The 11,647-nt window shown below is 57.9% G+C and overlaps 1 protein-coding gene across 1 annotated transcript; it reads left to right on the forward strand.

The window, feature by feature from the left end:
- Positions 1-5,089: 5,089 nt before the first annotated feature.
- On the forward strand, positions 5,090-10,626 carry CHADL (chondroadherin like). The gene is made up of 5 exons (XM_065888121.1): positions 5,090-5,097; positions 6,606-6,774; positions 7,336-9,030; positions 9,558-9,724; positions 10,377-10,626. Exons 1-5 carry the CDS (start codon positions 5,090-5,092, stop codon positions 10,624-10,626), a joined length of 2,289 nt encoding a protein of 762 aa, XP_065744193.1.
- Positions 10,627-11,647: the final 1,021 nt, after the last annotated feature.

An 11,647-nucleotide genomic window follows, 5' to 3' on the forward strand; every position in this document is an offset into this window, starting at 1 on the left:
GGGTCTAGGAGCTGGACTTGCCTGGACGGTGCCGGCTCTGTGCCCAGTGGGCCCTTCTCTGGGTGCGGAAGTGTCTGTGACAGGCCTGCGTGCTGAGCTGGAGGGGGCATCTGGGCAGGCCCAAACCTGTTCTCCAGCCTGGGGGGGCAGGGCCAGGGCCCACTGATGCCTGAGCTGCATCTTGGACACTCTTAAGGATCTGGGGCAGGGGCCGGGTGGGGGCTGGGCATGCCCTGTGACACCTGTGCTTCCCCTCATGCTCTTTGTGTGTCTGGGCTGTGCCCGGGGCTTCACGAATAAAGTCATGTGTAGCAGCAGCAGAGACTTGAGAAGCTTTTCATCTAAAGTGGGCTGTTCTCAAGGCCTTGGTGCCTGGGGTCCCACCTCAGCATGGCCACTGTGACCCCATCTTGGTCTGTAGTAGGGGGGCAGTCCATCTTGCAGAAGAGCTGCCGGGCCAGCCCTGTGTCATGACCTGGGGCAGACCTGGATGCTTCCTCTGTTGTGTGCATGCCGGCTCCCATGGGACAGCTGGGCGGGTGGTACCCAGGAGGGGCAGCGACTCATAGGGGTCGGGGAGGGTGGTGGGACTCCTGCTCCGGGCAGGGGAGGATCTGAGTTGTGGCCTGTCTCACCTGCCTGGCCCCACTTCACCCTTTACTCGACCTCTGGGCTGCTGCTCCACTGGCCCCTTCATTGCCGCATTGGTGGGCCTGGCTGAGCTGGACGGTGTCCAGAGTTTGCCACAGGCCCTGCTGGCTGCACAGGCAGGGGGCCCTGGGCCTGCCTGGGAAGCCGCCACGGGGCCCAGAGTGGAGGGCACCACCCCTGGGGTCCTCCCCTCCGGCTGCCACAGCGGTGTGAGGATAGCCCAGCACTTCTTACTGCCCCTCCTAGACAGCAGGCACAGGAACAGAGGTCCCTCCGACGTTTTTTAGGGGGCAGTGTGTCTTTATTGGCCACAGACTACTCCAGCATCTCTCTAGGCCGGGTGGCAGAAGCGATGCCCAGGCCCTTGCCCTCCCCTCCTCCCAGCTGATAAAGCAGGTGGAGGTCCGACCAACTCCACCCCCATCTCCTTGCCTGGCCCTGTTTTGAGCTCTGGGGCTGCAGGTGCAGCCCTCGGAGAGCTCCCAGCCTGGTGCAAGAGACCATGTGTGGCCCAGAGTGGGGACTGTGGGCAGTGAGGTCAGAGAAGCCTTCAAGAGTGAGGGGTGCGAGAGCTGAGTCTTGAGGTTCAAACAGGACTTTTCACAGGTGATATCTGAGAGACGGAGAAACTGCAGCTTGGAGCCGAATAGGGGTCTGTCCAAGGTTTTCTGGCCTGGGTGTTCCTTCCCTCCAGGCCACCCAGGGCTGGCCCTTGTTCCTACCTAGCTAATGCGGGTCCAAGCTTCAGATCAGACTGAGAGAAGCAGCACAGATCTCGTTTCCTTAACCTCACAACAGGTCGGCAGTGCCTGACTCCTGGGACCCTGGGACTGAGGAGGGTGCCCCGCCCCTGCTCCAGGTGCCTGAGCACCGTGATTTGGGGTCTGCAAGATCACAGATGCCTTTGCCTGGGCAGCCTGTGACCCCCACATACGAAGGCCTGCTCAGCACCAGGCTATTCCCACTAAAAGGAGCTCAGCTATGGGCCAGGAGCTCACAAACTATCAATTCCATTCTAAAAGCTCAGACTGGAAACCCCCCAGGAAGCATGGCAGAAGGCACTCCTAGCAGCACTGTTTGATGGCAGGAACCTAGAAGTGACTCACAGGCCATCAGGAAAATGGATCAGGAGCAAAGCCGCACAACGCAGTGTTACACAGCAGTGACAATGCATCCACTGTGGCTCGGCATGCACCGTGCACGCCATGGGTGGATCAATAGTGACGTCGAGTGAAGAAAATCTGTCTAACGCCCTTAGTTCAAAAGCCAGTAAATGGAACGTGTGGGCCTGTGTATGCGTGTGACAAACCCAGCTTTCAGGATAGGAGTTAGTCTGGGGAGGGCAGGGGACAGGACGGGGTGGAAGCACAGTTAGGCCACCGTCGTGCACCAAGATTCTAAGTGATCCAAATTCATTTGCCTAAGGAGCCATATTTTTTAAAGGAAAATTAAACACAGGAGAGCATTTCTTGACACAAAAAGCACAAGCCATCAGAAAACTTGCCTATTTCAAAATAAAAAGTGAAAAACAATGACCAAAAATACCGTAAAAGTTAACGACAAGGTGAGAGAGTAGAAAGACATTGCGACATATATAACAAGGATTCATGTTGAGAATATACATCCAGTTGAAAATTGGGCAAAGGGTATAAACAGGCAGTTCACAGAAGAGGAGACCTGAAGAGCAAAAAGAAATGTTCAGGCTTCCCTGGTGGCACAATGGTTAATAATCTGCCTGCCAATGCAAGGGACATGGGTTCGAGCCCTGGCCCGGGAAGATCCCACATGCCACGGAGCAACTAAGCCCGTGCGCCACAACTACTGAAGCCCGCGCGCCTAGAGCCTGTGCTCCACGACAAGAGAAGCCACCACAATGAGAAGCCCGCGCACCGCAATAAAGAGTAGCCACCGCTCGCCGCAACTAGAGGTAGCCCGTGCACAGCAATGAAGACCCAACACAGCCAAAAATAAATAAAATAAATTTTAAAAAAAGGAATTATGTTCAACTTTACTGGAAAATAAGGAAATGTGAAATACAACCACAGATAATACCATTTCAGACCAGACTGGCAAATACGATTAAAAGAGGTGACACCAGGAAAGAGGTGAATCTGGCACGTCTTACACATTGCTGGAGGGATGTCAAACTAATAAAAGCCACTATAGACAGCAATTTGGCAGGTACTGAGAAAGCTGAAAATGCATGTAGCCCGTGACCCCAAATTCCATTTCTAAGGATCTACTTGAGAGAAACTTGTATGTGTACACAAGGAGACATGTACAACAGCAGCCTGATGAGGGATACCAGAAAATTAAGAAATAACCAAATGTCCGTAAGTAGAATAGTTAGATGATGGCACGTGCATGCAGTGAGATCTCATGTAGCAGTTAAAATGAGTAAACCGGATGCAGAAGCTACCTGTATCCACTGAGTAAATCTTCAAAAAACACTGCTGAGTGAAAGAAACAAGTTTGCAAAATAATATGCACTGTTTGATACATTTTAAAAAATTAATGCCCTATATCGTAAAATTATACTACTTCATGAAAGGGGTTGCCTCTGGGTAGAAAGGGAGGAGAGAGAACGAGACTATACCTCCTTATTACCTGCGTCTGGGGCAGATTGCGCTCCTGCCTCTGTCCCATGCCGCTGTTGTGGAATATTTATAGAAGGGAATGCTGGAATTACTATATAAAAATGAACGAATTTTTACAATATGCACCATAGGTGAATCTCACTAAAATAATACTGATTAAAAAAAGCCAGACAGGGCTTCCCTGGTGGCGCAGTGGTTAAGAATCCGCCTGCCAATGCAGGGGACACGGGTTCGAGCCCTGGTCCGGGAAGATCCCATGTGCCGCGGAGCAACGAAGCCAGTGCGCCACAACTACTGAGCCTGCGCTCCAGCACCCGCATGCCACAACTACTGAAGTCCGCGCACCTAGAGCCCATGCTCCGCAACAAGAGAAGCCACCGCAATGAGAAGCCTGCGCACTGCAACGAAGAGTAGCCCCTGCTCGCTGCAACTAGAGAAAGCCCGCGCGCAGCAACGAAGACCCAACAAAGCCAAAAAAAAAAAAAAAGCCAGACATAAAAAGATAAACACCGGGGACTTCCCTGGTGGTCCAGTGGTTAAGAATCCACCTTCCAATGCAGGGGACGCAGGGTTCGATCCCTGGTCAGGGAACTAAGATCCCACATGCCTCGGGGCAACTAAGCCCGCATGCCGCAACTACTGAGCACTCGCGGGCCGCAACTAGACGGAAGACCACGTGCTGCAACGAAGATCCCGTGTGCCGCAACAAAGACCCGACACAGCCAAATAAATAAACAGATATAGGGGGTAAAAAGAAGGATGCACACTGTGCAATACTGTTGATAGAACTTGCTGAGTGAAATAAAGCACATGCAGAAGTCTGTGTGTGAGGGCTTCCCTGGCAGTCCAGTGGTTAAGACTCCGCGTTCCCAATACAGGGGGCCTAGGTTCGATCCCTGGTCAGGGAACTAGATCCCACATGCCGAAACTAGGACCCGGCGCAGCCAAATAAATGTTAATAAAAAGTCTGTGTGTGGTGTGACACTATTTCTTGTTTGTTTTTAAAGCCAAAAAACAGTAATGAAAGCTGCATTTCCACCAGAAACACAGATCTAAAGTATCATAGGATCTGAAAAATCATAGCATACATTGCTATGGTCTAGATGAACTATTTCATTTTTTAAAAAAATGCACATGTCCCCAGGAAGATAAGTATTTAGGTATTCTTTGCAGCACTGTATAACAAAAAATTGGACGCAACCTAAACGTCTAAGATGAGTGAGTGAGTTGATACACTTACACAGTGGAATACAGTACAAGTCAACATGAAAGAATATACCTAAGAAGAATCAATTTAGGTAGTTCCCTGATGTTGAGTGAAAAAAAACAAATTTACAGAATTTATGTACAGTGCTAAACAATGTATGTAAATGTATTATAAGCACAAAACAGGGCAGAGTTAACTGTTCTTGAGCACCTACTATGTGCCAGGTGCCTACCTTAACCCCCAGAGCAACCCTATGAGCTAGTTACTGATACTCTGTCTTTTCACAGAGTAGGAAACTGAGGCTCGGTGAGGTGCAGCCCTGCCCAGGGACACAGCCGGAGGAAGCCTAGGTCTGGGACCCACTGGCCAGCCCCTTGAGGCCCCTCCCTGCTCGGCCGGTCCAGGGACTCGGGTCTCAGGCCTGGGCCAGGATTCTGAGCAAGAAGCCCTGCAACTTCAGCCGCTGCTCCTGCCGTGCCCGCCCCTCACTCACCTCACAATGCCTCCCATTCAGCCCTGTCCCCGCTGCCAGGTCTGCGGGCTGGGAGGGGGGCTCCCGCTGGCGTCCAGGCAGGGACCGTTGGCAGCCTTCCCCTGTGCTGCATTTCCAGGCTGGACTGGCCGTGCGATCGACATGGCGGGGTGAGTCTTTGGGCCCTGCGGTGGCAAGGTGGGTTAGAGAAGCTGAGTGCCTACAGGCAAACCCCTGCCCCTCTCTGGGCCTCTCAGGGGCTGGGGGACAGGGGCTCTGGGATCTCCCGGGGCAGAGATTCTCCAAGGGTCTCTCTGAAATGGGTTCCGAGGAAGACGGTGAACGTGGCCGCTCCCAGGAGCTCCCCTGGGCTAGTCCTCCAGGAGCCTGTCTGAGCGCTAGGCAGGCCTGAGGCCTGGACGCTTGTCCTTCAGGGATCTGTCCCCACACCCCCGACCTGCCCTGAGCCTCAGCCTCACTACAGCTCTACAGGATGCCACCAGCCCCAAGGCCGGGCTGGACCCTGGGACCCCAAGGAAACTGAAAACCGCATGGTGACAGCCAACCCAGTGAGTGGAAACACGGGAGGCTCAGGGTGGGAGTCAGCCCAGGGATCAGGAAGGGTTGCTCAGAGAGCTGAGGACAGAGGGAAAAGCTGGTGAGGCAGAGAGGAGGGAGCTGCTTTACGTGCTGATGGTGGGGGAGCCCGGGGTGCCACTGAAGGGTCTGAGCGGGTACCAGTTGGGGAATCAGGAGTCAGGATTTCCCAGCAAAGGCAGTGAGGAGAGGCTGGAGGGTTTTCAGCCGGGGGTGTCAGGGCCCGTCTGTATCTTGGAAAGTTCCCTTTGGTCGGTTCCCTTTGAGCGGAAGTGGGGAAGCCAGGAGTGCCACCGTGGCGCGGGCCTCCCTGTGGAGAGGCAGGAGGTAGTTGTGAGGTAAAGGGGTCCAGCTGGGTATTGGGTAGATGGGGAGTGGATGGACAGACAGGAAAGTGGACAGACCTTGCCCAAAGCACAGCCCCAAGGCCATACCCGCAGTTCCCCCCATCCCAGGCCAGGCCAGCGGGGTGGCACTAAGATGAAGAGAGGACAACAGACGAATAAACAGGAGAGAAGTTGGAGCCCCTTGCTTGCCTGTCAGAGTGGCTCTGACCAGCCATTAAGGCTCCTCAGGGCTTTCGGATGCCACGACACCTGGTCTCCCAAGTCGTGCCAGCCCTGGGTCCTCCCCTCCGGCTGCCAGGCTGTCTTCTCGAGGTGGGTGCCATTACGCTCCCTGCCACCACGGTGCTGATGCCACTTCCGTCTGAGGAACGGCTGATTCTCTCTCCACCGCCAACCTCACCCTGGGAGGACACAACTCCCCCTGGACCCGGGGGCTTCTGCACAGCCTGGGCACACCTCTGAACTGCATTCGGCAAGGCCTCACTGAGCCACTGGCAGACAATCAAAGGGACTTGCCAGGTTGCCTTTCTGAGCATGTTTCCTCTGGTATAAAACAGGGATAACAATGCAATCTATGCTCTGGGGAGGGGTTGGAGGCTCAGGGTAATGACAGCTTCCCTGGGGCCAAAGGAGGAAGACATCTGAGGGGCTCTGGGACAAGAGCTGGGGCTCAGTGAGTGGACAGTGTGGGACACTTGCTCCTGTGAACACCTGACCCTTCTTCTCTCTGCCAGGCCCCAGAGTGTCTCCGTGGTGCTGCTGCTTCCTCTGCTGCTGCCACTGGGGCCAACGTGGCATGCAGCTGCCCAGCGCTGCCCACAGACCTGCGTCTGCGACAATTCCAGGCGGCATGTGGCCTGCCGGCACCAGAACCTCACCGAGGTGCCAAATGCCATCCCTGAGGTCAGCAGGGCAAGATGGGGTGGTGGGGGTGACAGCAGGAGGAGCCCGGGCTGGCACCAGTGGATCTGCCATTGCCGGGCTGGGAGGCCTTGGCAAGTCACTTTTCCTCTCTGAGCCTCAGTCTTCACATCTGTAAAATGGGAATGATAATAACCAACAACAGGGAGACAATCTATTTAAAATGCTATGCAATTGGAACAAGTTAGGTGACCTATATAGATACAGCATTGAGTTAATTACAGGCCCTGTGGGCAGAGAACTAGGGATATACTGGACTAAGGTATGGTCTCTGTCCTATGGAGTCAAGAGCTAGAGGAAAAGAGTGAAAATAAAGGGGCAGTGACAATTCAATGTGAAAAGTGCTAGACTAGGGGATACCCAGGTGGCTGGGGAGGAAGGCTTCCAGGAGGAGGTGTCAGGGAGCAGGATGAAGAGAATGAAGGAAACTTGAGGGGGAAGAGTGTTCCAGGTGAGGGAACAGCACGTGCAAAGGCCAGGGTAAGCAAGGGGCACAGGCGTGGTCCTGGTGCCGCTCAGCCTCCCCTACCTCTCCCTGCTCAGCTGACCCAGCGGCTGGACCTCCAGGGCAACATGCTGAAGCTGATCCCCGCAGCTGCCTTCCGGGACCTGCCTTACCTGACACACCTGGACCTGCGGCACTGCCAGGTGGAGCTGGTGGCCGAGGGTGCCTTCCGAGGCCTGGGCCGCCTGCTCCTCCTCAACCTGGCCTCCAACCGCCTGAACGCGCTGCCCCAGGAGGCGCTGGACGGGCTAGGCTCGCTGCGGCGGCTGGAGCTGGAGGGGAACCTGCTGGAGGAGCTGCGGCCGGGGACGTTCGGGGCGCTGGGCGCGCTGGCCACGCTGAATCTGGCCCACAACGCCCTCGTCTACCTGCCCGCCATGGCCTTCCAGGGGCTGGTGCGCGCCCGCTGGCTGCAGCTGTCCCACAACGCGCTCAGCGTGCTGGCCCCCGAGGCCCTGGCCGGCCTGCCCGCCCTGCGCCGCCTCAGCCTGCACCACAATGAGCTGCAGTCCCTGCCCGGGGCGACCTTGTCCCAGGCCCGCGGCCTGGCCCGCCTCGAGCTGGGCCACAACCCCTTCACCTACACGGGCGAGGAGGACGGGCTGGTGCTGCCCGGCCTGCGGGAGTTGAGGCTGGACCACGGGGCCCTGCAGGCCCTGGACCCCAGGGCCTTTGCCCACTGCCCCCGCCTGCACACCCTGGACCTCCGTGGGAACCAGCTGGATGCCCTGCAGCCGCTGCAGGGCCCGGGTCAGCTGCGCCGGCTGCGGCTGCAGGGGAACCCGCTGCGGTGCGACTGCCGGGCTCGGCCCCTGCTCCAGTGGCTGGCGCGTGCGCGCGTGCGCTCGGACGGCGCGTGCGGGGAGCCGCGGCGCCTGCGCGGCGAGGCCCTGGACGCCCTGCGGCCCTCGGACCTGCGCTGCCCCGGAGCCGGGGCGGAGGAGGAAGAGGAGGAGGTGGCGGCCGCGCGGCCCCGTGTCCCTGCCGGCACCTCCAAGGAGAAGGCTGGGGCGGCCGGGCCCTGCCCTCGCGCCTGCGTGTGCGCCCCTGAGTTCCGCCACAGCGGCTGTGAGGGCCGCGGCTTGCAGGTCGTGCCCCGCGGCTTCCCCAACGACACCCAGCTCCTGGACCTGAGGCAGAACCACTTCCCCTTGGTGCCCCGAGAGGCCTTCCCGGGCCTGGGCCAGCTGGTGTCGCTGCACCTGCAGCACTGCGGCATCACAGAGCTGGAAGCAGGCGCCCTGGCGGGGCTGGGCAGCCTGCTCTACCTCTACCTCTCGGACAACACGCTCTCCAGCCTCAGCGCTGCCTCCCTCGAAGGGGCGCCCTGCCTGGGCTACCTGTACCTGGAGCGCAACCGCTTCCTGCAGGTGCCAGGGGCCGCCCTGCGCGCCCTGCCCAGCCTCTTCTCCCTGCACTTGCAGGACAACGCTCTGGACCGCCTGGCACTGGGGGACCTGGCAGGCATGCGGGCCTTGCGCTGGCTCCACCTGAGTGGGAACCGCATCACCCAAGTGTCCCCCGGGGCACTGGGCCCCGCTCAGGAGCTGGAGAAGCTGCACCTGGATAGGAACCAGCTGCGAGAGGTGCCCACTGCGGCCCTGGAGGGGCTGCCTGCCCTCCTGGAGCTGCAGCTCTCGGGGAACCCGCTCAGGGCCCTGCAAGATGGGGCCTTCTGGCCCGTGAGCCACTCGCTGCAACACCTTTTCCTGAACAGCAGTGGCCTGGAGCAGGTGGGCACAGGGGGAACAGGGGTGAGGGGAGGCAGCACGAGGGTCTACGCAGCTTGCGTTCACTCAACCAACACTGCCGCCCCTGCAGTGCCAGGCCCGAGGCCGGGCGTGGGGTCCCTGAGATGAGCCCGACTCTGCACCTGCCCCAGGGAGCTCAGGTGTGGGCCACAGACCAGGAGGAATGCTGTGCCACACGGAGGGGCTTGGCAGGGAGGGCACTGCCGAGGCGTGGAGGAGGGAGGAACGTGGATCCGTGGGGTTACCTACTGTTGCATACTTTGTGGGCAGAGCTTTGCCAATATGTCGGGGTCCAGGCATAACAGAAAGAACCATGGACTGGGGGTCTGTGTGAGTTGCAAAGGGCACGTGCTTTGGCAAAACCTGGGTTTCCACCCCAGCACTGCCCTTCCTGCCCATCTTGGGCTCTCTACTCCCCTTCTGCACGGGGAGCATGAGGCTCCCTCCCAGGCCTGGGGGTGGGACAGGCCTGGCAGGAGCTCACACCAGGGCCTGGCACCTTCTTGCAGATTTCTCCGGGGGCTTTCTTGGGCCTGGGGCCTCGGCTCCAGAGCCTACATCTGCAAAAGAATCAGCTGCAGGCCCTGCCCGCCCTGCCTGGTCTCAGCCAGCTTGAGCTCATCGACCTCAGTGGCAATCCCTTCCACTGTGACTGCCAGCTGCTCCCACTTCACAGGTAAGCACCCCCAACTGAAGGCCCCAGCTGGGGACCCAGCAGCTGCTCTCAGTCAAGCCCTGGTGCCATCTGAGCTCCTTTGGCGGGCGAGGATCCTTCCAGGGCCAGCTACCCTTCCTGGGGGAGCCAGACATCCACGGGGCTTGGGTGGGCTTCTCTGAGCCCCTGTTCCCTCATCTATAAAGTGGGAATGAAATCTGCCCAGCCTAGTGGGGTGGGACCTAGTAAATGTGTGAGAGCACTTTACGTCATTGCCTAAGAAAGCAACAAGAACCGTGGAGTCTGGTGACGTGGGCTCAAATCCACCTCTGTGACTGACCATCTACCTTTGAGCCATGTGGCCTCTCTGTGCCGGCCCCTCATCTGGAAAGGGGATGATAGCGATTGCGTCCACCTCCTGGTGGTGGTCGTAAGAATTACATTAAATTAGATAGCTTATCTAGATTGAACAGCGTCTGGGTCTTCAGCCCTCTGGAACTCTTTATTACTGGCCCCCTGTTACAGGGAGGGGATTGAAGGTTGAAATGACTTGCTCAGGGTCACATAATTGGTGAGTGGTCGAGTCCCACTGCCCCCACATCACTGAGGACCTCTTCGCTCTCCTCAGGAAAGCTCAGCACAGCAGCTTCCCCAAACCCCCTTTTCTCCTCAGGTGGCTCACTGGGCTGAACCTGCACGTGGGGGCCGCCTGTGCTGCCCCTCCCAGTGCCCGTGGCCAGAGCGTGAAGGCTGCAGCTGCTGTCTTTGAAGCCTGCCCGGGCTGGGCTGCCGGGAAGGCCAAGCGGACGCCGGCCCCCAGGCCTAGTGCCCAGAGGACCCCCATGAAGGGAAGACGGCAGGGAGCAAACAAGGTTGGTTGGGGGCAGGTGCAGGGAGGCCTCGCTGGGTGGGTCAGGTTTTAAAGCCCCTGGGGTAGCAGGGATCTGACTTGTCTTGGTCCCAATTTCATGAGGTTCTAGATCTGGGTAATGACCCTGTTGCTTCCATTAAAAAATGTCTATCCCCCTCTCCTTACCTCCTCCACCTCTGGGCTAAGCCCAGAGTGGGTTTGTAAGGAAATGACTGTTTCATCCCATGGGACAATGGCCTTCCCGATTAAGCTGCAGCATCCCAGGACCCTAGGTATCCATGAGAACCCCACCGTGACTGTTACTGCTGGATTGCCATTGATTCAGCCTGTCCCCACCTGATCTTGGGGGCCTCGCTCATCCCTGGGGCGGGAAGAGCAGGAGTGCAGGTGTGTGGTTGGTGCCACGGGTCGGACTCCATCACCCCCTTGACGTTACGTTTGCTGTCCGGACAAACCCATTCACACTGGAACGCTCAGTTGTAGCAAAATCTCGCAGCTCATCAGAGAAGAGTGGGCAGGACACGGGCACCCCTCCACGTGGCGACCCATGCTGGGTGGTGAGGGGATGTAGACCTTAGAGGAAAGCCGTGACCAGAACAGGGTGGGCTCTGGGAAGGAGGGGAGAGGGCTCTGCCTGCTTCTGGACCTGCAGCTTGAAGAGTTGGGGCACCTAGGGACCATCAGATGGTGTTTGTATTAGTTCCCTAGGGCTGCAGTACCACAAACTACCACAAGCTGGGTGGCTCAGAACCACAGAAATGTATTGTCTCACTGATGTGGAGGTTAGAAGCCTGGAATCAGAGTGCTGGCGGGGCTGTGCTTCCTCTGAGGCCTCGAGGCGAGGGTCCTTCCGTGCCCCGTCCAGCCTCCGCGGGCCCCAGATGTTCCTTGGCTGTGGCAGCACAAGCCCCGTCCCTGCCTCCACCGTCACATGTCTTCCCGTGTCTCTGCACATCGTCTTCCTGCTGGATGTGTCCAAATTCCCCCTTTTTATGAGGACACGAGTCATTAGATCAGGGCCCACCCTAATGACCTCATTTTAACTGGATCACCTCTGTGAAGACCCTATTTCA

Source organism: Phocoena phocoena, chromosome 11, assembly GCF_963924675.1.
Source record: "Phocoena phocoena chromosome 11, mPhoPho1.1, whole genome shotgun sequence".
NCBI classification, from domain to species: Eukaryota; Metazoa; Chordata; class Mammalia; order Artiodactyla; family Phocoenidae; genus Phocoena; species Phocoena phocoena.

What these genes read in the sequence shown, in the direction of transcription:
- CHADL (XM_065888121.1), top strand. An exon ending in TGCCAAATGCCATCCCTGAG is followed by an intron (nt 6,775 to 7,335) that starts GTCAGCAGGGCA and finishes CTCCCTGCTCAG; the next exon opens with CTGACCCAGCGGCTGGACCT. An exon ending in ACAGCAGTGGCCTGGAGCAG is followed by an intron (nt 9,031 to 9,557) that starts GTGGGCACAGGG and finishes ACCTTCTTGCAG; the next exon opens with ATTTCTCCGGGGGCTTTCTT.